Source organism: Carassius carassius, chromosome 24 (genome assembly GCF_963082965.1).
Source record: "Carassius carassius chromosome 24, fCarCar2.1, whole genome shotgun sequence".
Taxonomy (NCBI): domain Eukaryota; kingdom Metazoa; phylum Chordata; class Actinopteri; order Cypriniformes; family Cyprinidae; genus Carassius; species Carassius carassius.
This window is the reverse complement of record NC_081778.1, coordinates 23,058,102-23,084,103: the sequence shown is the minus strand read 5'-3', so window position 1 is coordinate 23,084,103 and position 26,002 is coordinate 23,058,102. Positions and strand designations below refer to the sequence as shown.

The following is a 26,002-nucleotide window of genomic DNA, read 5'->3' as shown; positions in this document are numbered from 1 at the left end:
TGACGAGATGCGCATTAATTATCGGCCAATATTTATCATGCACCCCTAACTAGCTGTTCATTTGTCTTTATTTTTTTAGTTACAGTAGGTTAGTAGTTTTTGCTGTTGTATCAGTAAGAAGTACTCCTTTAAAGGTCAAGTTTTTCGTGTTTTTTTTAAAGCTTTGATTGTGTTTACAGTGTGCAATATAACGTGTTCATGTTTCGCGTGTAAAAAAAAAAGTATTTTTCACACAATTCACTTATCTGTATACCGCTGTTTTCACTGTCATTAGAACGGGCTGATGACTTCCTTGTTCTATGAAGTCCCTCCTTCAGAAATACGTGACGAGTTCTGATTGTGCCAGCGGTTCCTGTGTTGTGATTCGACAGCAGCTTAGCGCACACTGCCCTCCTGGAAACGCGATTGGGCAAGTTTTGGAGTAGTTTTGAGAAGCAAGTGGGCAGGATTTGTTTTGAAAACCTGGCAATCCTGATCTGAACGCACTTGCTGGAGATCACAGGAGCGTTTTTACTGATGAGATGCACATGAAAATCGCATTAGATTTTTTTTGCACAGCCCTACCATGTAGTTAACAAGGCTAAACAGCATTGCCCTTGGTGTAATGAGTTACAGAAACTGCTAAACGCACCAACTTAAATAATAAAATGCACTTACCTTTTGTGGTCCATAAACAAAGAGGGAACTGCTCCATCTTTCAAGAATAATCTTTGTGCGAATCCGGCATTAAACTGATTGAGATTGAGGAAGCTGTCCTCAGCAACATGTGCTGCACATAGTTTTACATGTGGATTATAATTTTCGGGAACATAAATTGAAACCATTGATCTCTAATTACAGCTTTCCTGGGAAGACCAAACAAAGGTGATTGGACTCTGAGATGAAAATAAAAGCGTTTCGACGACATGGCGACAAACACAAACGCAACTCTTCCTCTTCCCCGTTGGAGCGCAACAAGACCACACCCCCTTTTTTGTGTATTCCTGTAGACGGAGGTTAGTCAAAAAACGGTTTTAGTGACGTCATTACTGCAGGAAGTAGAGGGATGTAGTCCAAACTGGTCGTTCGATGTAGGCGAATTCTGTTAAATAAAATATTTTGCTTGGCATTGAACTTTGAGATTTAGAATTGTACAGATATTATTTATACTCTAACAATAACATTACACACTAACTTAAATTTGAAACATGGGATCACGAAGAACGGGACCTTTAAATAATAAATGGAAAGCAAAGTGAAAACTCAAAAACAGTAATATGATCCGAATAATGAGTATTGTTATTTGTTGAACCACTAGTGATTAATCACCTCACTGATTAATAGTACCTCACCTTACTTGTCTTGTGGCCTGACCCCAGTTTGAAAGCTCAGGTCTACTAGATTTTGTAGCTTTGTACTGCCCTACTTTGGCTCAAGAGTTTTTTTGTTCAGAGTGTGGACTGGCATTGGTGTTCACATGTAGGGGTTCTGAAGGAGAGCGAGACGTTAGATACACGCAGTAGATGCAATAACAGAGTGCACATCCGTTATATTTCTCTTACAGAATTTTGCTGCTTGGTGACTAAATTTGACGGTAAGAAATGCTTACTGTTAGTGACGTGCGAAATGAAGTACCATGTAAGGTTAAATGACATTTGAAGATCGTTTTATTTGTTTCCATCTAAATCTTTTTTTATTATTTTATTTAGCTTTTATATCATTTATGGGTCAGCACCTGAACAGTTTGGTACCACACTAATTTTGCCATGTGTAATTTACAGTACAAAGGATTTTATTTCCCCGAGTGCACATCCTAAATGGTGCACGACAGAGGCTGAGGAGTTAAGCACCCAAAGAAGAAATAGGCCACTTGCATCCTTTTCTTCACACTTCATGTCTTGAGGAAGGCTGTGTGTGTGTGTGTGTGTGTGTTGGAGATTAGCATGTGTTAGGTATCATTGAGTGTCAGGTTCTTGAGGTGACACTCTCTTTGCATTTGGAAATATGACTACATGCTCACTTTCTATTCCTGCGTTTTAATAGTACCATTGATCCACACATTAAAGTCAGATTCATCTCATAAACACTACACACATGAATGCTGCATGCATGCATACATTATCACCTTTTGCACATTGTTCCAGTTTACAGCGTGACTGTTGATGCTTCTGGTCCAGGGGTGTGAGAACAGATTTATCTGAGACACACATATTTGCTACGGCACTAAAGGGTCTCCAATTCATTCTCTCAGCTCTTTTGCCCATCCAGCACAAATTCCTAAGCCATTCCCATCAGCATGAAGCAACAGCAGCATTCATTTCTCCAAATCAGATGCGAGTAGTATGTGAAATAGTGCACTGTTTGCAATGAGAAATATTTTAAACCGTATTATGGAACACACCTCATTAAAATAAATGTTAAATTCAGTGAAAGTAATGATTATTTATTTGTTTTTATTTTTACATATATTATTATTGGAGATATATATATATATATATATATATATATATATATATATATATATATATATATATATATATATATATATATATATATCTATATCAGTTGATATTGAATATTTAATTGTGCATGCCAATTTTTCCATTGGGATAAGCTTTGTCAAGTTAATCTTTAAAAACAATTGAATAACTTGTCAAAAATCCATAAATGCAAAATGTTGTAATGCCTAATGCACTTGAGGCATTTAAAATATATATATATTTTTTGTGTTCTATTATTAATTTAAACCACTGGTCTCAAACTCAATTCCTGGAGGGCCACAGGTCTGCACAGTTTAGCTCCAACCCTAATCAAACACACCTGAGCCAGCTAATCAAACTCTACAGGATTACTAATTTCAAGCAGGTATGAGTTGGAGCTGGTTGGAGTTAAACTCTGCAGAGCTGTGGCCCTCCAGGAATTGAGTTTGATGCCACATTTACACATAGCCGGGTATTTAGAGAAACGAATATTTCCCCCCCTCCGTTTTCAAAAATAACATCGTGCACACAACATCGTTTTCAAAAAAGTTGTCGTTTACATCAACCCGCATAAATACGCCGTCGAGCGCCATCATAACTATGCCAAACCTATGGGCGGTAGTGTAGGGAGAAGGATAAAGCCATGCAAGCCAATCAGAATCCTCAAAATCAAGCAACTTCCTGTTCCTTTCAAAACAACACAGACATGGCGATATAATACAGCAGTTGTGTTTGCAAATGCAAACAGACCAAAAGCGTTTGCACAAACGTAAAAATGAGTACCACCTTAACAGCATCCATGATCAAACAGTAACGTTACCCAAACAAACTCTAAACATAGGGCGCTCACATGACGTTAAGCATTTTCTGGCGCATAATGTGACGTTTGAGAACCTAAAACCCCGTTTCTCCCAGTTGACACGGCAACACATAACCGGCGTTTTCAGAAATCTCCACTTTGGCCGGAGTTTTTAGAAATAATCGTTTTCAGGGATAAAAACTGCGTTTTCGTGTAAATGACAGGCCAAAATGCAGGGAAATATCTTTTCCCATCGTGTAAACGGGGCCTGAGTCCACTGATTTAAACAAAATGCAAATGTATTTTGCCAGTTTATTATTTATCAGCAATAACATGAAAACAATCATCGACATATCTGCTGCCATTGTAATATTGGGGAGTCATTATTTTTTAATTCAGTTTCGTGTAATGTTTTCAGTTCTGGCAGTTTGATCAAATAATGAACCCATTAAGAAATAAAATAATTTTACTAAAAAAAGTATATTTAAAAACACGATTTAATAACACTGCTGTCTTAAATGTATATATTAGAATCTTGTCATGCCTAAATTTACTTGTGGCATTTAAAATGATTTAGGTTAAATGATTAGGTACAGTTGATGTTCCTTGTGTACAGAAAATAAGCATACTGTGCACAGTATATATACTGCACTAAATACTGAAAAAAATAAGGAAGTATATTGTTCCAAACTTAACCACAGGTTCTTCTTCATTCTTGTGGTATAAAAGTGGTATAACATGGCTTGAGCAGAACGTCCTGTTCTTGTTTTTGGTTTTGAAATAATAATTCAAACTGTTGACTAGACACGGTTAATGTAGATAAGTAGGCTTGGAGAACTAAAATACCGGAACTAGCTTGTTGAAGAGCTAGACTATGACCACATGGAAGGATTGATTATTTGATTTATGCATAGCTTTGGTCAATATTACTTTGTGGTTTCGATACCAGAGTCACAGCACGCAAACCACTTGGCCCAAAACAAGAATGCAAGGTTTCAGAGACCAACCAACAAGAAACCCACCAAGAATTCATGTAAAAGCCTAAATAAATCTGCTTTCAAATCCTTATTGTGACATGCTTCAAAAGCACAAAAGAAAGCAACAGCTATGAAAATACTGGGTTTACAAAGATCAGTTTCGACATTGTGAAAACGCTGCTTGATTTTCACACTCGAATAAGTTGAAGAGCATGTTACACAGTATTAGTATTCCAGCTGCTTGGTCACTGCTTCTTCACAGCGGTATACACTGTTGTTCTCACTGAGATTTGCATAAGAGTGTGGGCTCCCTGCAGACAAGCTTTTTATAGTGTGTCCACGTCTGCAACAATAATAGCAATACACCTTTCTCTTGAAAGTCAATATTTGTGTTGTTTTTCCCATCAGAAAAGAACAGTGTGATAAGAGAACGCTAGAGTTATGATCAGACTACCAGCAGGGGTAGATGTAAGAGCTTGTTTTGCCTTTTGAAACTAACCACAATTGTACATGTACTTTCCACTTCTTCATAAAACCTAAATTCCCAGAAGAAAAGCATCTCTTTTGCATGTCCTTTTTAATTTGCACTTGCTTTCTTTACTTTTGTAGTTTGAGTCTAGTCGTGTGTGCTTTAGGTTTGATCATAGTTCTTGAGGAAGTTGCAAAGACAAATGACCACAGTTTAGGATAATTTTGGTGTCTGAAACCTCAAAAATTTGAGGCTGCTGGAGATAATGATCGTAGCTGAAATAGGTTGCTTAACTCCTTCACTGGCTGTCGCATGTTTATGCTTTCCTGCCTGCTTAACATACATATGCAAACTCTGTAGACCTTTTATTAATACTTCCACTAAGATGCAATAAATTGATCAAATGTGTCCGTAACGAGTTTTACATTGTTACAAAATATTCATTATAAATGTTGTTGTTTTTATACTCAAGGTATCCTGAATCTTTTTTTCTTTTTTTTCTTTTTTACAGCTTTCACAAAAAATTTAAGCAACGCAAATGTTTAATAATAAATATATCTTGTGCACCAGATATTACAGTGATTTCAGAAGGATCATGTGACACTGAAGACACTATTTTTGATCATATTAATGCAGCTGCCACTCCAAGGACCCTTTCCTTACTCTGTCTCTGTACATAAAGATTAAATTTAATTCTAGCTGGCATTCGATTGGCAGTGGCACTAACTGTATTTTGTGTAACTGTAGCTTTTTTTTTGTTTGTTTTTTTTAAAGAAGATCTATCGCAGAAATTACATTAGCTGAGCTCAGGTGAATGTTGTGCAGACTTCTGCTATTTCTATCTCTCATTGCGACGAAGCAGAAGTCGAAGTGCGGTGAGACTGCTGTCTGTCTACGTTCAGTTTAATCGATCAATGCCCCTGGAGATATTCTTGAGCATTTTTCTTTCTCGTTCTCTCACTCCTACATTTATCCATCCTCCACTTCAACTGACAGTCCATTACAGTCTGATGTGCCCTGTCTGTTTTTTGTGTCCCTCTGTTAGACACACTCTCATTTTATTTGCGTGTGTTATCTATCCTTTCCATCAACGTCTTTTCAAATAATTGCCTTCTATTTGTAGTCGTTTCTTACTCTCTTCTCATCATTTCCCTTTTCTTTTCTGGTGCTATTTTAATCAAACCACTATGTTTTTTGTCCCATCAGTTGTGCAACCTGGAGGTGTGACACATACTTTTAAATATGTCGGATGAATTTGCTTGCCACCCTAATGGTGTGAGACGTGACTAATCCGTGTAGGACCCACCAAATCTCCAAGTTTTTCATGAAATAACAAGCATCATTCAAGCTTACGAAGGAGTCTGGGAGTGAAGCTTTTGAGAATGTACTTGAGGATAACACGCTTTACTGATCGCTCAAATGAACCTGTGATCACAGCTAGTGAATATTTAAGAAAATGCAAGTTTTGCGTTTTCTATCTGTATTACAGGAATCCCCTGGAGATGAGCAAATGCACCCTGTCTGCTGCTTTGAACCATTATATATAGACGAACAGAGGCACCACAGACGACCACCCCCTTACAACACCAATGACCTTCACCATTGTACGTTTACCCATTCATTCTGAGTAGATTCTGTTTTGAAGCTCCCAGTGGTGATTCATGAGAAATGCGTGACTTTTTATGGACCCAAGAAGGCTAAATATCCCTATTTTTTATTATTACTATTATAATTTATTTCATTTATTTATGTTTTTTTAAATTGTTTTTATCAATTAAGTTTTATTAATCTTCACTTAAATAAAGTTTATTTCTGACACTGAATTCTGCCGAGGGGTAAGGGAGTGTGAATCACATTTTCCCGTAAGGACACCCTTTAAATGTGGTAAACTGACTGTAATGCTAAATAAAGCACAGCCTCTTGTGGCTTATTGCTTTATTAAATCATTTGAATGCCATGTCGTCTGTCTGTAATAATTTGTAATGAGTGGTACTGTAAATGAATGGGCTGCCTATTTAATTATCTGTTTGTTTTGCTTTAATTACAGGATCCATTTATTGTTGTGTCTCAGATTCTGTAATGGAAAATAGAGGTGAGTATTTATTGCCGTACTTTGCCTGGTCTTGATACTAATGATGCTCAATAAATTGGGAAGAAACGTTCCATTTGTAGATTTTGATTAACATTGATTAAGCTCCAGAAACCAAGGTGTGATTTTGATTTAACATGGCATGTCTTGGTACAGTTGTTTTGTCAAAACCACAATAACTACACAGTCTAGACTCTGGGATGCAGCGATTGTAGAAAAACATTTGTTATTCTTTTGCAGTTATTTTGATAATCGATTAATCTGTCGATTATTTCTACGATTAATCGATTAATCGGTTTATGTACTTATATTTTAGTTTTTTCCATTTTTTCCCCCCAAGTAAATTATTAATAAAGGGTCTTTATCATTCAGCATAGATTTTTAAGAGATTTTAACCATTCTGCATTGTCATATCCTCATCAAAAATTCAATTCAATTCAAGTTTATTTGTATAGCGCTTTTTACAATACAAATCGTTACAAAGCAACTTTATAGAAAATTATGTTTCTACAATATTTAGTAGTAGCTAGTAGTTTGTGCACGTTTGACAGGATTTTAGAAAAATAAAAATAATAATGATAATACAAGACGTAGTCAGCTAGATGATGAACTATCAATATTATTAAATAGTAATTATATGATGCAGTCACACATGTAGCAATAATTGTTAGTTCTGTTTGTTGATTCAAGGTTAGGATCATCTGGGGTCCTCTGAGGGTCATCATCATCTCTTCTCAGGTGTTCTGGATCCAGACTGGTGCTTGTGTAAATCCTATTTACCCCGTGGCAAAACATAGAAACAAAATAGAGACATCATTAGCATAGCTGCTGATCCAACAAAGTAAAATTAGTTTAACCCAAGCTAAAGAATAAAAATGCAGATGCAACTACTCACATTTTAAGAGATACATTATTCGAATGCTTGGCGAAAGAGATGCGTTTTTAATCTAGATTTAAACAGAGAGAGTGTGTCTGAACCCCGAACATTATCAGGAAGGCTATTCCAGAGTTTGGGAGCCAAATGTGAAAAAGCTCTACCTCCTTTAGTGGACTTTGCTATCCTAGGAACTACCAAAAGTCCAGTGTTTTGTGACCTTAGGGTGCGTGATGGGTTGTAGCGTGGTAGAAGGCTAGTTAGGTACGCAGGAGCTAAACCATTTAGGGCCTTATAGGTAAGTAATGATAATTTGTAACTGATACGGAACTTAATAGGTAGCCAGTGCAGAGACTGTAAAATTGGGGTAATATGATCATATTTTCTTGACCTGGTAAGGACTCTAGCTGCTGCATTTTGGACTACCTGTAGCTTGTTTATTGACGAAGCAGGACAACCACCTAGAAGTGCATTACAATAGTCCAGTCTAGAAGTCATGAATGCATGAACTAGCTTTTCTGCATCAGAAACAGATAACATGTTTCGTAGCTTGGCAATGTTTCTAAGATGGAAGAATGCAGTTTTTGTAACATTGGAAATATGATTTTCAAAAGACAAATTGCTGTCCAATATAACACCCAGATTTCTGACTGTAGAGGAAGTAACAGTACATCGGTCTAGTTGCAGATTGTAATCTACAAGATTCTGTGTGGTGTTTTTTGGTCCAATAATTAATATCTCTGTCTTATCCGAATTTAATTGGAGAAAATTATTTGTCATCCAATCTTTTACATTTTTAACACACTCTGTTAGCTTAGATAATTGGGAAGTTTCATCTGGTCTCGTTGAGATATATAGCTGAGTATCATCAGCATAACAGTGGAAGCTAATTCCGTATTTTCTAATAATATTACCAAGGGGCAACATGTATATTGAAAATAGAAGGGGACCTAGGACGGATCCTTGTGGCACTCCATATTTTACTGATGATAAATGAGATGACACCCCATTTAAGTAAACAAAATGGTAGCGATCGGACAGGTAGGATCTAAACCATCTTCGAGCCTGCCCTTGAATACCTGTATAGTTTTGTAATCGATCTATGAGTATGTCATGATCTATGGTGTCGAACGCAGCACTAAGATCAAGTAAGACTAGAAATGAGATGCAGCCTTGATCTGATGCAAGAAGCAGGTCATTTGTAATTTTAACAAGTGCAGTTTCTGTGCTATGGTGGGGCCTAAAACCTGACTGAAATTCTTCATACAGATCATTTTTATGCAGGAAGGTGCTCAATTGAGCAGACACAACTTTTTCTAAAATTTTAGACATAAATGGAAGATTTGAAATAGGCCTATAATTTGCCAGTACACTAGGATCTAGTTTTGGTTTCTTAATAAGAGGCTTGATAACCGCCAGCTTGAATGGTTTTGGGACGTGACCTAAAGATAACGACGAGTTAATGATATTGAGAAGCGGTTCTTCGGCTACAGGTAACAGCTCTTTTAGTAATTTACTGGGTACAGGATCTAATAAACATGTTGTTGGTTTAGATACAGTGATAAGTTTATTTAGCTCTTCCTGTCCTATATTTGTAAAGCACTGCAGTTTATCTTTGGGTGCGATGGATGAAACTGAAGTGTTAGATGCTGTAGAATCTACATTCGCTATTGTATTTCTAATGTTATCTATTTTATCAGTGAAGAAATTCATAAAGTCATTACTATTTAACGTTGGTGGAATATTTGAATCAGGTGGCGTCTGGTTATTTGTTAATTTAGCCACTGTGCTAAATAAAAACCTTGGATTGTTTTGGTTATTTTCAATGAGTTTGTGGATATGCTCTGCCCTAGCAGTTTTTAGAGCCTGTCTATAGCTGGACATACTGTTTTTCCATGCAATTTTAAAAACTTCCAAGTTAGTTTTTCTCCATTTGCGTTCAAGACTACGAGTTACTTTCTTGAGAGAGTGAGTATTACTGTTATACCATGGCACAGTACGTTTTTCTCTAACCTTTTTCAATTTGATGGGGGCAACAGCTTCTAATGTATTAGAGAAAATAGTGCCCATGTTGTCAGTAATTTCGTCGAATTCATGTGTATTTTTGGGTACAAATAGCAGTTGAGATAGATCAGGCAGGTTATTTGCGAATCTGTCTTTGGTGGCTGGAACAATAGTTCTGCCCAGACGGTAACGCTGAGACATATAGTTAATATCAGTTATACGCAGCATGCATGATACAAGGAAATGGTCTGTAATATCATCACTTTGGGGTACAATATCTATAGCAGTAAGATCGATTCCATGCGATATAATTAGATCTAGTGTATGATTAAAACGATGAGTGGGCCCGGTGACATTTTGCTTGACTCCAAAGGAGTTTATCAGGTCAGTAAACGCAAGTCCTAATGTATCATTTGCATTATCAACGTGAATATTAAAATCTCCCATGATTAGCGCCTTATCAATTGTAACTAGAAGGTCTGAGAGGAAATCTGCTAATTCTTTTAGGAATTCTGTATACGGCCCTGGTGGTCTATACACAGTAGCCAGAGCAAGAGATACATTAGAGTTCTTTTGCATGTCTGACAGTGTAACATTTAGCAGAAGTATTTCAAAAGAGTTAAACCTGTTTCCTGTTTTCTGGGTAACATTGAGAATATCACTATATATTGTTGCAACACCTCCTCCACGACCAGTCTGACGGGTCTCATGCTTATAACAGTAGTTTGGTGGAGTAGACTCATTTAGACCAAAATAATCATTTGGTTTTAGCCAGGTTTCTGTCAAGCAGAGTACATCAAAACTATTTTCTGTGATCATTTCATTTACAATAACTGCTTTGGGTGTGAGTGATCTAATATTTATGAGCCCAAACTTTAAAAATTGTTTTTGTTCATTTACTTTACACTTTTCTGGTTTAATTACGATAAGATTTTTTCTAGATCCTACATTATATTTTGACCTCACTATTCGGGGAACAGACACAGTCTTAATAGTTTTTACAGTGCAAGTACTTTTATCATTTAAGCGGGTGGAACAAAACTCATCATAATAGTTATTAGAGAATTGTCTTACTAGTCACATGGAGCGAAGTGTCCTGGAGATGTTGTCAGAGAGCAGCTCCGCTCCGATTCTGCTGGGGTGTAATCCATCAGCGCGAAACAGCCTAGGACGCTCCCAGAAAAGATTCCAGTTATTAACAAATAGCAGTTTCTGTTCTTTACACAATGACAACAACCATTCATTTAAAGCAAAAAGTCTACTGAACCTTTCGTGTCCTCGTCGATACGTGGGCAGTGGTCCTGACACGACGATCGTCGCCGCGGGCGTCGTGCTGCGAACCGTCTCGATCAGGCTGCTGAAGTCCCTCTTCAGCGTCTCCGTCTGCCGCAGCGTGGTGTCGTTAACCCCGGCGTGAAGCACGACCGCTCTGGGGCTCTCGTCGGCCTTCAGGATCGCGGGTATCTGCGCAGAAACATCGAGAACACAAGCACCAAGCAAACAATGAGTGTGCACTTTACCTTCGGCTAACGTAGCACTTACGTGTCGGACGATGGAGTCTCCGATGATCCCAGCGTCGCGTCCTGTCTCGCGGAGGGGAGCGAAGAGGTTCCGGATGGAGATGTCGAAGGCAGGAGGGGGAGAAGTCGTCGCCCGGGACCCGGCTCGCGTCCTCCGCTGTGGATGCACCCAGGGTCCGTGGTGTCCCGGCGTCGCAGTGAAGGACATCTGGGAAGATCGCGTCCTGGGTGCACCGGGCCTGTGCAGAGAAACACACGGAGTAGACGTGGTGGGACTGTTAGCAGATCGCTGTATACTTACCCCGGACTTGTGAGCGTCAGCCTGGGATGATTCCAGCGCTCTCTCCGCTCTCTCAGCTGGGCCTGCCTCACCTCCAGGTCGTGAATCTGCTTTCCCACGGCCTCGAGCTCGAGCTGCACAGAGTGGAGACATTCATCCGCCATTAAAGCAAGTAACAGTGAGTACAGCAGTGGTAATGTGTGTGAATAGAGTATTAGCAATGTAAGCGCAGTTAGCTGCAACCACGCCGCTGATGCTAACGGGCTAAAAGCTAATAGCGGACCCGGGAGATCAAAATAAAACTAGTGATAGCGAGGCGCTCTGATTGTTTTTGTTGTAGAATACAATAGAGGATATATTCACACGTTATATAAACGGAAACGATGATGTATAAAATTGATTTTTGAGTTAAAAATAGTCAATGAAAAGAATATAGTGACGGAGCTCAAATGCAGTACAGCCGCCAACAACAAACCAAATATACCTGGAGTTGTTTTTTATGTGTTAGTAATCCTTTTGTTGAACTCTTCTGCAATCAAAACACTGACCCATACTCTAGCAAATTTCACAATGAGATTTCAAATAATGTTTTCACCATGGCAGTCCTTAGAGCTCCTAAAGTAGTTTAACCTCCCGAACAAAGCTTATTAAGGAATCTTTCAGAACATATTTTCACGAAGAATAAGGATAAAACAGAATAAGATTGCAGTGCGTTGTATTTTATTATTTACTGGGAAACAGCTTTATAGCTTATGCTGTGAAATTGTAAACAATCCTTCGAATAAAGTGCCAGTGGCATGAAACCTGAATGGAACTCACAATTTAAAGTAAAATCCATCAGAAGGTTGTCCAGAAAAAAAAAACGTACACACGTGAAAAACCTGCTGTGTGAAAAAGAGCAGTGAATACTTAGAAAAAAAGTGCATTTCAAATATCTTTAAACATTTACCTCTCTCATTCAGTCATAATTAGGCTGCACGACTGAATTATGAACTGGTAAACGACAAACTGATCACAGAACATGTTTGTAAAGCTTTAAATGTTAACTGTTAAAAAGCAATGTTATCAGCTTTTACGACTAAACATTTGCAAACAACATTGTACTGGAGAATCTGCAGAAATAAAAGTCTTATGAACCGTTCACATATCGCGCCTAAAAACGCGTGGAAAACGCTAGGCGCACTGCTTTCTCCTCCTTTCCAAAGCGCTCGGGCAGAAGCGCCCCTGAGGCGTCTGCCGTTGCTAAGCAACCATGACGTGCTCTCTCCTTGAAGACACGGAAATTTCAGCAAAGGATAAATGGATTTGCAGCTCTAAAAATCGCTTGCAGTAGCTCTGCTACTAAATTTATTTCAAAATGGAAATCCATATACAGCTATGATCAGCTGTTCCTTCATCTTGGCTGAGCTTTCAACGTTGTTACGGGAAAGGATGAAGCTGATTATTTAGTTCTTGTCACATGACCCGCGGTGCGCTTGTCGCATTCTGAAAAGTTGAAATGTTTTTAACTCGATGCGGTGTGGACGCGCCTGGAAAAACCATTATGAGTATGAGCATACACAGTTTAATGTATTTCAATGGGGACATGAATGATTTGAACCTACAGTTACAGATGCATAAATAGGCTTAATGTTTTGTTTTTAACGTAAAACTTTGAATACTGATATTTGAAATGATTTAAAACATGAAAAAAATAGTCAAAATGTGAAATTGAAACCGCCAGTAGGTGTTAGCAAGTGAATGTTAATAAGTGAGTCATTGAGATTCAACGATTCATTAATACGGCTGATTCATTCAGAACAAAGGATTGGACTGTGTTAAAGAGTGAATCACTGAATCATTTATTCAACCGATTCGTTCAAAAACCTGATTCATTCAACAAGTAAACATCGTCCATTGATCAGAGACGCCAAACATTGTAATGATCTTTGTTTTGAACTATTTTCATTGGCAAAATGGCGCAAAAACAAGCAATATTATGTCTAAAATGTAAGTCACTTATTGCTTTACTGAACTTGTATAAAATTATTATTAAATGTGTTCATGCATCTGCAGAAAAACGTTACTCTTTGTGTGATATAGATTAAGTAAACTAGGCCTACATTAAATTATATAAATATTAAAAACAAACAGAATAATTTTTGCTGTCTAATATTTAGAATGCCTGGAATATTGAGTTTTAATAGACTAATGAATCAATGTGCGTGCAGTCTGTGTGTGTGATTTGGTGAGATAGGCTTCTTGATAACGTCAGATTGCACATCATTACAACAACAACATAACATATTATCGCAGACGATGCTGTATACCCCAGACTCAACTTGAGTGGAAAATGAAACATCTGCGGGTTGTTCACACCGCGCACTTGTTTGCACATGAGCAAAAGTGTTTTTAGGAGTCTAACTTGCAAATGCCAGACCAATGATTCGTCAAACCTGCTTTCCTGCAGTCTGTGTTCTTCTGACTATTTTATAGTAAGAAACGAATATACTTGGGCGAAATGTATCGGAGTAAAAGTATAAATTTTTAATTAAGAAATGTAGAGGAGTAAAAGTTGGCTGAAATATAAAAACCAAAAAATACTTAAGTACTGTATGAAAGTTACATCACTGTTCATCTGTGGGCGCTGTGTAATGAGGAAGAACTATATTAGATTAAAGTGGGATTCTTGCAGAAGTAATTGTTTGAGGCTTCCTGTTCACCAACAAAATACTGGTAAAGAGCTCTGTGTCATCCCTTTAGGAAAGGCATAAAGGCAGTTCCTTGAGCAGATCCATGGAGCTTGTTTTCCAGGTCATGTCGGGTTCTGGGTCTAGGCAGAACCAACGAGCTGATTCCCATCTCTCTGTTCTCTCTCGTTGGAAAGGTGCTTAGTGTAGCCAGTGTAACAAGCTGGGGAAGTCGTGGCCTAGTGGTTAGAGAGTATGACTCCTATCCCTAAGGTTGTGGGTTCGAGTATCGGGCTGGCAATACCAAGACTGAGGTGCCCTTGAGCAAGGCACCGAACCCCGAACTGCTGCCGGGCGCCGCAACATAAATGGCTGCCTACTGCTCTGGGTGTGTGTTCACGGTGTGTGTGTGTTGACTGCTGTGTGTGTGCACTTTGGATGGGTTAAATGTAGAGCACGAATTCTGAGTATGGGTCACCATACTTGGCTGTATGTCTGGTCACTTTCACTTTGTAGGTGCTGTAACTCGGACAGAGAGAAGCAAGGCTTCATTCAATTGTTTCGATGTAGATGCATGTGTGTTCTTACTGTGGTACTGGTCTTGGAACAGTTGCAAAGATATCAAAGATTTTGGAATGACTTGAGTTACGAGATGAATAGGTCAGTTCCTTTTGTGATTGTGATCTATCCATCTTAGATGTACAAATTTTATGTAACATGGCAAAACCCTATAGCACAAAGCTATTTTTGCTCGTCCCTCTTCCTTTGCTTGCCTTATTGCTTTGGCTTCTCGTTCGTGTTGTTATATCATTGCAGTATTTCCCTTTAGCTTCTTCTGTATCTGTTTCCCCCAGTTCACTATTATTATTGCATGGTTTGGGGATTTCATAGCTCATGCACCACAGAAAGAAAGGATTGTTTGTCCTTGGCTCTCTGTTACTTCATTGAAGCCTCAAACATTTATTTTTTTGTTCAAATAATTTAAAAGATGTGTTCGACCGAAGGAGCCTAAGATTATTACAGCATAAGCCAATTTTGTTCTAATGCCCTGTTTTACATAATTTTCCCATCTATAAACTAGGGGTTGCATTAACTACTTCTGCTGCTTGACAGTGCATCGGGTTTGTCAGCTAAGTCACAGATCACATGAAGTTGCACTTCTTTTACACTACCAGTCAAGATTTTTTGGAAGAAGTCTGTAATGCTCACCAAGGCTACATTTGATTAAAAAAATACAGGAAAAATCTGTAATATTGTGAAATATTACAATTTAAATTCGCAAGATGCCGGCTCAACATTGTGATGTCAGCCATCGATGATGGACGATGGCATAGTCTCTTGGCTCAACCTTAAACACAAGAACCGTCCTGTGTGAACACCTCCTTAGGCTGTATGATCACATGTTCATTGATGGTGACCAAAGATCTGGATCATTGTTCATCACAGGGTTCTCATCTGGCCCATGAATGATGTTTCCCATCTAAAAAGAAGCTTTATATACACATTATGTTATTCATTGGTTTGGTACAGAATTGCTTTGTTATACGATGCTGAATGAGAAGTTGTATCTGGCTGTAGGAAACAGGATTAGGAGTGCGATCTGCTGTTGTCAAGTTACATGGCTACACACTTCCACATTCTCGTTCTCTGCTGATTGCTTTCTTGGAATTCCTGTGGATGTAGATTTTGTAAAGTGAGAGGGCAAGAGTCCAGATCCGCTGATCACTCAGTGTACAGTCGTAGCCAAAAGTTTTGAGAATTACATAAATATTGGAAATTGGAAAAGTTGCTGCTTACGTTTTTATAATAGCAATTTGCATATACTCCAGAATGTTATGAAGAGTGATCAGATGAATTGCATAGTCCTTCTTTGCCATAAAAATGAACTTAATCCCAAAAAAACCTTTCCACTGCATTTCATTGCTGTCATTAAAGGACCTGCTGAGATCATTTCAGTAATCGTCTTGTTAACTCCGGTGAGAATGTTGACGAGCACAAGGCTGGAGATCATTATGTCAGGCTGATTGGGTTAGAATGGCAGACTTGACATGTTAAAAGGAGGGTGATGCTTGAAATCATTGTTCTTCCATTGTTAACCATGGTGACCTGCAAAGAAACGTGTGCAGCCATCATTGTGTTGCATAAAAATGGCTTCACAGGCAAGGATATTGTGGCTACTAAGATTGCACCTAAATCAACAATTTATAGGATCATCAATAACTTCAAGGAAAGAGGTTCAATTCTTGGAAAGAAGGCTTCATGGCGTCCAAGAAAGTTCAGCAAGCGCCAGGATCGTCTCCTAAAGAGGATTCAGCTGCTGGATCGGAGTGCCACCAGTGCAGAGCTTGCTCAGGAATGGCAGCAGGCAGGTGTGAGCGCATTTGCACGCACAGTGAGGCCAAGACTTCTGGAAGATGGCCTGGTGTCAAGAAGGGCAGCAAAGAAGCCACTTCTCTCCAAAAAAAACATCAGGGACAGATTGATCTTCTGCAGAAAGCATAGTGAATGGACTGCTGAGGACTGGGGCAAAGTCATATTCTCAGATGAAGCCCCTTTCCGATTGTTTGGGGCATCTGGAAAAAGGCTTGTCCGGAGAAGAAAAGGTGAGCGCTACCATCAGTCCTGTGTCATGCCAACAGTAAAGCATCCTGACACCATTGATGTGTGGGGTTGCTTCTCATCCAAGGGAGTGGGCTCGCTCACAATTCTGCCCAAAAACACAGCCATGAATAAAGAATGGTACCAAAACACCCTCCAACAGCAACTTCTTCCAACAATCCAACAACAGTTTGGTGAAGAACAATGCATTTTCCAGCACGATGGAGCACCGTGCCATAAGGCAAAAGTGATAACTAAGTGGCTCGGGGACCAGAATGTTGAAATTTTGGGTCCATGGCCTGGAAACTCCCCAGATCTTAATCCCATTGAGATCTTGTGGTCAATCCTCAAGAGCCGGGTGGACAAACAAAAACCCACTAATTCTGACAAACTCCAAGAAGTGAATATGAAAGAATGGGTTGCTATCAGTCAGGATTTGGCCCAGAAGTTGATTGACAGCATGCCCAGTCGAATTGCAGAGGTCCTGAAAAAGAAGGGCCAACACTGCAAATACTGACTCTTTGCATAAATGTCATGTAATTGTCGATAAAAGCCTTTGAAACGTATGAAGTGCTTGTAATTATATTTCAGTACATCACAGAAACAACTGAAACAAAGATCTAAAAGCAGTTTAGCAGCAAACTTTTTGAAAACTAATATTTATGTAATTCTCAAAACTTTTGGCCACGATGTATACTAACAGATTGAATGTTTGAGTAATACAGAGATTTTGTTTTGGACAAAGACCTATATTCAGTATTAACCCTAAAAAGGACATTTTACCCCAAAATAAATTGTTATTGTTTACTTGCCCTCATATCACTCCAAACCTTTCCTCTGTGAAGCACTAAAAGAGAAATGTTAAAGACTTGCTCCTTCCCCATTCAATTTCAGTGAATTGGGGCTGGAGCTTTTAAGCTTCACAAAGCACACAAAAGTATCATAAATGTAGTGACCTGTACACAATATTTAGAATCTAAAGTTCACACCAGCTTGCTGTGTGTGTGTGTGTGTGTGTCTATATATATATATATATATATATGTATGTATATATATGTATATATATATATGTATATGTATAATTTTAAAATACAGTCCACAAGACTTTTACTGAGTTAGAAAAACTTTGTTCCTAAAATAATTTTGAAGAAAAAAGTTTTATCACTCTTTCCACAAAAATATTAAGCATCACAACTGTTTTTAACATTAATGATAATAAGAAATGTTTCTTGAGCACCAAATTAGCATAGAATGATTTCTGAAGATCCCAGGACATCGAAACTGGAATAATGCCTGCTAAAATGTTACATTTTAAAATATATATAAATATAAAAGTTATTTTTATTTGTGATATTTCATAATACCATAATTTCGATCAAAAAATGCAGCCTTGGTGAGAAAAAGAGACTTATTTTAAAACATTAATTCTAACTCTAAGTGTATATCATATTTGACTAATAATCTTCTCTTCTATTGGGCTGTTAATTGTTGTTATCAGAGTTGAGCTGAACTTGAAAACCTGATCAGTACAAATCCACAGTTTTGTCAACTGGATCAGTGAATTCATTAAAATGACTCCAGTGAACAATTTGTTCACGAATTGGACATTGCTTTTTTTTTTGCCTTAAATCTTGATTCACTTTCATTATATTAAAAAGAGTGGCCAGGATATTCCCCATATGTGTTGCACAGAAGATTTAAGTTGACATGATTTATGACTGTTAGGAAAAAATGATAGAATTTAATTTTGTAGGTTAACTTCTTTTAGGTTAAACACCATCAGCTATATTTGTCCATGTTTTATCTTCTATCATCTTCACAAACCTCAAAGAGCACATTATATTCGAAGGTTATCAATGTTCTTTTTAATGTCAGAGAACATTATGACCTGTTTTTAGATGTTTTTTTGGTGATCAGTCCCTTTTGGTTTTATTACCACAAAGTCAAATGTCTGCCTGGTTGATACCATCTCTCCCTCCGTTGGCAGAACTTCCCTTTAAGCATTTGCTTTTTTTCTTTGCTTTTCATTAAAAGGCATGCGCATGCGCACACACACACTCTCACTCACTTTGCACTTTGACCTCTGCTTTAAGGAATGATAGGCATCCGTCGGTGTCTATGTTGGTCTGCTTTGCAAGCTCATTTATAAAGTGGAGGGAGAGAAAGTGGTATGGAGGGAGGGTCCCATGTGAGAGAGGGAGAGGGGGGTGGAGAGAGTTGCAGAAGGAGGAGTGGAGGAAAAAAGAAGTGCAGTTGGTATGAGAACCACTCAAAGAAGAGGAAGAGAGGAGTTTGGGAACATTGGCTTGGAAGGAGGAAGCATGCATGAGATCGACGCTTGGTGACAGAAAAGAGATCCTTTGAAACTGAAAGGAAAAGCAGACGATTTTGGGGAAACTGAATTGCCGCCACTGGGGTGCACCTGAGCAGAAGCTGCAAACAGAGGCCCTTTGGGGCCAGAGCATGGGACAGACGTTCCCTCTAGAGACTGCACCTCAAAACTCCTGCACACACTTGGGTGAGTCAAAAAAAGCCTATGGACATAGTATTTTAACTTTAAGGTAGTTCCAAAAGATTATGCTGCAATGTTGTCCTTTTTGGACAATGCAATCCCAAAATGCACTGCAATAAACTCCAAAATGAAAAAAAAAAATCCAAGATGACATTCAAAGCACTAAGATATTTATTTTGTTTTTAAAATTAGTATTTAAATTTGTGTAATTTTATTTATTATATTTTAGGTTATTAATGGTATTAAAATATTTTATTTTATTATTTATGTGTTGTTTGTACTACTTGCCAAATTTATTCCAATTTATTAGCTTGTATGGGTAAATATCTAGAAGAATAACAAAGTGCAGTAAACGGTTAAACTATTTTCGCTACAAACCAATGTGATTATGATCACAATAGTATATTTAAAATAATATGATGGCCAGTAAAGTGGTAGTAATATGAGGCAGCATAACAGAGTGCTTTTGTGCATATAATATAAATGAAAGTGACTGACACCAGAAGTGCTGTACTCTCTCTTGGTTAAAATAAGGTGGATATTTATGCTCATTAAAATCTTACACTTATCTTAACAACATGCTAATGGTAAACACCAGTATAATGTGTTCTTTGTGGTTAGTGAAGTAGATATAAGATAAAAGAGGTAAAATAATGATAGTGAAAATATATATTGTTGATGGAAAAGTCAATAAATATTCCTAAATATTCTAGCCACTCTGTTAAATGTAATGAAAGAGAAATGAGAATTAAGGCTGTAAAGCTTCCAAATGACAAAATGTGACATCCAATTTATGATTCAGTTAACAAAACTGTTGATTTTATATATATATAAATATATTACTGTACAAAGTTTAGTGTTTTTGAAGTCTTTTATGCTCATTAACTCAACAACATGCTAATGGCAAACTTGAAGTTCTGAGGTTCCAAGGCTGTTAAGAAACTCCCTTCGAAAGCAGATGCCAATGTAGGCAGTAAGCAGTGAGGCGGCTCACTAGGTTTTAGAAGTGTTAATTTCAGCAAGCATTACCTCAGCTTGACTTCAGCACAGCAGGAACTGGTTATGATTCAGCAGTGGGTCTCAGCTGTGAGTGGAAGGAAACGACGAGCGGGAGAGTGGCAGCGATCTTTGTGTATCTGTGCAGAAATTCTTCAGCATTCAGTCTTTCCTGAACTCACATGACTTCACATTGCGTATGAAGTCACAGGAACTGTATCTTTTTGGCAGCTGTGATTATTAACTGAGCTGACTGTCATCTGGTGGTAATTCTTTGATCTTCTCTGTGTACCGTAGTAGATAAACACAAGTCAAAAGATAGAAATCTTATATTGTTCTTTTTTTAATATGAATTTTACTTTTGAAATGTTTACTGTATGTAATTTATGAGCCAAAGCATCCTTATTCCACAAAATATCAACACTGACTTTGAAAACATGGTTGAAACCCAAACTTTTCCTCTATGCTTTTGTTTCTGGTCACTAGCTTCTATGCTTTGATTAAAGTGCTGTTGAGCTAGTCTCAAAATGCCATGTATCTTTATTTACATTGGTTCTTCAGGTTGACACTTTCTCTGTTCGTGGAGAACAGCCTGAAGTCTGAATCCTGGTGGTCTTTGTAATGTTTCCCCCAGTGCAGGGTGTGAGACACCACCGATAGTGACGACAAACAAGGAGACAAAGCGCAGCTGACATTCAGTTACTGCACAGAGGAAGCTATCAAGTCTTTACTGTTCTTCAGCCAAACAGCACGGCTAGGTTTCATGTCACAATACAAGCATCTTTGTTTTCTCAGCGGACTCCGCTCACTGTTGCCTCTGCCGACATTGTACTTGTTTCCAGTGGTTTCTCTATGTGGCAAAATGTCAGTTTGCTGGAAGCATCTGAAACTCTTTATCCCTACAACATGTTCAGTTGGAGCTTAACCTCAGAAACAAATGGGGCACAATCATTTTTATCCAAAACGACTTTTTTTACCTACCGTGTTATCGAACCCACAACCTTGCACTGCTAACGCAATGCTCTACCACTTGAGCCACAGGAATACTAAAAACATAATAAATATTAATAACATAACCAATATTATAATTTATATTTATAACTGAAAGTTTGCACAGTAAAAACATTTTGACAATGTATATATATTAGGTGTTTAATTGCAATTAAATATTTGTTTTAATTTTCAATAGTATAATATGTAAATGTGTATATTTAAAACAAATAACGTGATATTTAGCCCCTAAAATGCAAATTTTACCAAGGCAACCCTTCCAAAAAATGTATATTTTAACCCAGGGAAGCAATTTTTATTGGGGAACCACCTCGAAGCGCGATTGGGCTAGTTTTGGAGTCGTTTTGAGAAGCAACTGGGCAGGATTTGTTGTAAAAACCTGGCAACCCTGATCCGAACACACGTGCTGGAGATATACTTCTAATTACAGGAGCGTCTTTACTGGTGAGATGTGCATGAAAATCGCATTCGATTTTTTGCACAGCCCTAATATATATATAATTTTAAATTTATTCATGTTTTGTTTGTTTATTTATTTATTAGCTGTCGAACAGTAAAATGGACAGATTAGCTGTTTGCATAGTAAAACCTTGAAAAATTCAAGGCATATCTATTTATGCCCATAATCTACTACCATACACTACACCACAGTCATATATATTTAGTTTTCTTCTTCCCATTGTATTCTCTTAAGTGGTATTTTGAGCATGTCGTCCAAGTGTTGCGTTTTTTAATATGCTGTTCCAAGTTCTCTCAATCTGTTAATTTGTTGAGCTGTGTTTGTGTTTTGAATTAGTTTGCTCTGCTTGTGACTACAAGAATACATTTTATGTAAAAGCCCCTTAAGAAACACATCTGATTCTCTTATAGCCGATAAGTCAAAGTTGTTCAGGCAGCTCATTGACCAATTGATTTTTTTTTTTTTTTTTTTACTCCGTTTTAAGAGCTATACGTTAAATAGGTCTGACGAACAAGACTATCTAGAATGAGAGACTGTAGTTATTTGTGCATATATAGCAATGCATAATGGGGGGGGGTGTGTAGTTGCAGGGCAGTGATTGACTCTTCTTGGTTTCTCCCTGCGGAGACAGACTGTTACATAATGAAACGAGCTGCTCCAGGCTGAATGCCGGCCTTATTTCCGACAACACAACTGCCTACACACTCCTCTCATCTGCTTAGCATGTACACCTCAAGCCTCTGGCTCTGGAGTTGCATGTACAAATGTACAATGTTTTATTATTTGCTAGGTTACCTTACCAACAAGTCAACTTATCAGTCATAAGGACCAGTTTAACATAAGATGTGTTAAAAAATGCTTCGTGGTGGGCAACAGAATGCAGGGGACTTTGCAAAAACAGTGTGAGACACTCTTTGGAAGACAATTGGATTGTGTGTATGTGATGTAGTGGGGTTGTATAAAATGGCTTTGAGTTCTTGCTGTTCTGCTTAAGAGCTTGATTATTTCAGTCTGGTTAGGTAATGTAGTTGAGAGGTCCTTCAAATCACTGGGTCAATAGAGGGTAAGCTGACTCGTTATAGTGGAAAAAGAAGTCAATGCCACATCCTTTGAGAAACGGTTAAATATCTTTTGAAAGTACTGGCATCTTTCTGTGGGAAGAACTGGTTTTGTCCAGCTCTAGCTTTATTTGGAGTGTTATGGGCTGGGTATCGGCAGCTACCTCATGATATGATATATACCACACATTTCTCTCTTTAAGGTTTATCTGAAGATTTTTAGGAATTTTTCTCCATTTTGTGTTGTCTTTTTTTCAGTGTTGTGCCTTCAGTGTTGTGCCTACTTTATGAAATGATTCCTGGGGAAAAAAATGAATTTTAGTTTCCACAATATATTAAGCAGCACAACATTGATGCTCAAGAAATATTTCTTATCTAATCGGCATATTAAATGATTTCTAAAAGATTGTGACACTTAAGATTAAAAAAAGGCTGCTGAAAATTCAGCTTTGCCATCGCAGAAATAAATGATATTTTAAATAGTGCTGTCAAACGATTAATTGTTTGATTGATATAAGTTTTTGTTTACATAATATGAGTGTGTAGTGTACTGTGTATATTTATTATGCATACATAATTACACAAGCATGCATGTATGTATTTTATATATTTATATATATTTAAAAAAATATATATGTATATATATACAATACAAAGCTGCTCTATTGGATTGAGATCTGGTGACTGTGGAGGCCTTTTGAGTAAAGTGAACTCATTGTCATGTTCAAGAAACCAGTCTGAGATGATATTTGGCATTTTTCAAATATTGGCATCGGATGTTAAGTTTTTCTGCTTGGTTAATGTGTTCGAGGCGGGACTTTTATTTTGACAGCTGAGAAAGGCACACATTCTCCCTCTTGTTGGCCGTCGTTGTAAACAGTTCTGTCTAATATGGATAGAAATCTATCTAATAATCAGATAGAACGGTTAAACAAAGGAATTCATGTATACAAAAAGTATTATAAAGATTGCCTTTATATTATTAATAATATAAAGGCAAACATTATAATACTATCTCATTTGCCGTCAGGATTAGGCTTAGTCGATTCCAGCTGTGAGATCTTGTGAAGTGTGCCTTTGTATCCAGCATGTTTTCTGTGTGACGGTCGGTCTGTGTTAATTGAATGCTTTTAACTTTAAAACTCGTGATTTCAAATCTTTCCAAACACTGCCATATTCATGTCATTTTCTTTGTGTGCTTTATGTAAAATAAATGTTACCCTGGCTTTATTTGAAAAATATGATTCTCCCTAATTTTAAATGGTATCACTGGTCTTTTATTCTGCTCTCAGTTTTGAAATGGTTTGATTCGAGCTCACAGTCTTCATGGAAACAACTAGAAAAAGATCGTATTTCACCAATTCGTTTGCAAGATTTTTTATTTTCAGGCCTTTCGCACAAGAAATGCTCACTGTATTATGGTCCTATAATTTCCTACACTCTTCAAATATTCAAAAAGATTGAAGCCTGTTTTGCATCTAAAACTTTATGGCACACTCATACCCCGATTTGGCACAACCTGAACTTACTGTCTGGCGGTCAACCTTTCGTTCAGCCTTCCTGGTCTACAAAAGGCATTCTAACATTAAACGACATAAAAGGGGAAGATTCGATTTTGGATTTTCGTGACTTAATAGGAAGATTTAATATCTCGTCTAACACTTTATTTTTATATTTCAAATTACGTGCCGTGCTAAAGGCCCATAAGGTTCTTTGGGGTGCAAATCTTCATACTCACCCAGTGGTGAACTGGATCTCAAACGCTCCAAGCACAGGAATTGTCATATTTTTATCTCTGCTTTCAAAATCTTAATATAGATAACTTTTCTAAAGCTAGAGCTTGGATAATAGATCTGGAAGTTTCTAACAGGACAATTGAATGGGATACAGTGTGGGATAATACATTCCATGCATCCACAAACCCAAATCACCAATTCATTCATCTTAAAGTTATTCACAGGGCATATCTAACCACACGCATACGATATGTAATGGGTCTATCACCCCACCCATTTTGTAATTTCTGTGGACCGGGTTGTGTGGACACTTTGGTACATATGCTGTGGGACTGTCCAGATGTGCAAAAATTCTGGGATAGGGTGCTTGATGTTTTGTACAAGGCGTCGGGGATTTGTATCCCCAAAGATCCTGTTATTTTATTGTTGAATGACAATTCTCAATTTCCTCTGTGTGAGAAGGTACGGAAATTCTGGTTAGCCGCCATGACCGCTACAAAAAAGTTTCTTGTTCAACGATGGAAACCTCCCCATGACCTGTCTATTAAACATTGGCTTCACTCCTTACTGGAAATATTATACCTGGAGCTGTCATCTGCACGGACCAATCACGCTAATCCTAGGACTGTTTTGATGTGGGAGAACTGGATATCTACAGTCAAGACATTTCTGGTTAATTAATCTGCAGCTACGTATGGGTGTTATCATTAGCATTATTTTATTTGTCTTTCTCTGTATGAATTTTATTTTATTCCTTGTTATTCAGATACTGCTCAATGTCCCGAAGTGCAATGGGGTGGGGCGGGATGAGGGCTTTATAGGTAAATTAGTAGTCATATAAGTTTTCTTTACTTTATTGCAAATATTTTGTAAACTTTTTTCAAAATAAATAAAAACACTAAATTACAAAATAAAAAATAAAAATATGATTCCCAATGCACACAAACTTCCCAGAATACTGAGTGCCCTGTTGGTTACAGTTTTTACTTCCTTTTTAGTTATATTTTTTATTAAATATTTATATATTTGTGAAAGTACTTTGTCATCTAAAGTATAAGTATGTTTATTTTACACATTTTTTTAATCCATTGTCAAATGATTTCAGATTTCTTAAATATTAAAATGAACATTTAAAAAAAATTAATCTGCTTTATATCGGCTATCGGCCCCCCCTGCATTTCAAGATGTCGGCATCAGCTGTCAAAAAAACTATTATCGGTCAACCACTAGTCTTCTGCTGCTGTAGCCCATCTTCTTCAGGGTTCGGCGTGTTGTGTGTTCAGAGATGCTATTCTGCATACCTTGGTTGTAACGAGTGGTTATTTGAGTTACTGTTGCCTTTCTATCATCTCTAACCAGTCCATTCTCCTCTGACCTCTGACATCAACAAGGCATTTTTCGTCCACACAACTGCCGCTTACTGGATATTTTCTCTTTTTCGGACATTCTCTGTAAACCCTAGAGTTGACATGATGGTTGTGTGTGAAAATC

General features: G+C 37.6%; 1 protein-coding gene across 4 annotated transcripts in view; it reads left to right on the top strand.

Moving 5' to 3' along the window:
• LOC132103223 (phosphatase and actin regulator 4B-like) overlaps window positions 1-26,002 on the top strand; it is a 59,265-nt gene that overhangs the window by 4,684 nt on the left and 28,579 nt on the right. The window contains exons 2-3 of one of the 4 annotated variants that reach the window (XM_059508148.1): window positions 6,194-6,308; window positions 6,752-6,796. In XM_059508148.1, coding sequence (XP_059364131.1) covers window positions 6,784-6,796 — 13 coding nt within the window. In that variant the 5' untranslated portion in view covers window positions 6,194-6,308; window positions 6,752-6,783. Of the gene's footprint in view, window positions 1-6,193; window positions 6,309-6,751; window positions 6,797-19,012; window positions 19,257-26,002 lie in introns of those variants that run through there. The other 3 variants (XM_059508145.1, XM_059508144.1, XM_059508149.1) reach the window with 3 other exon arrangements.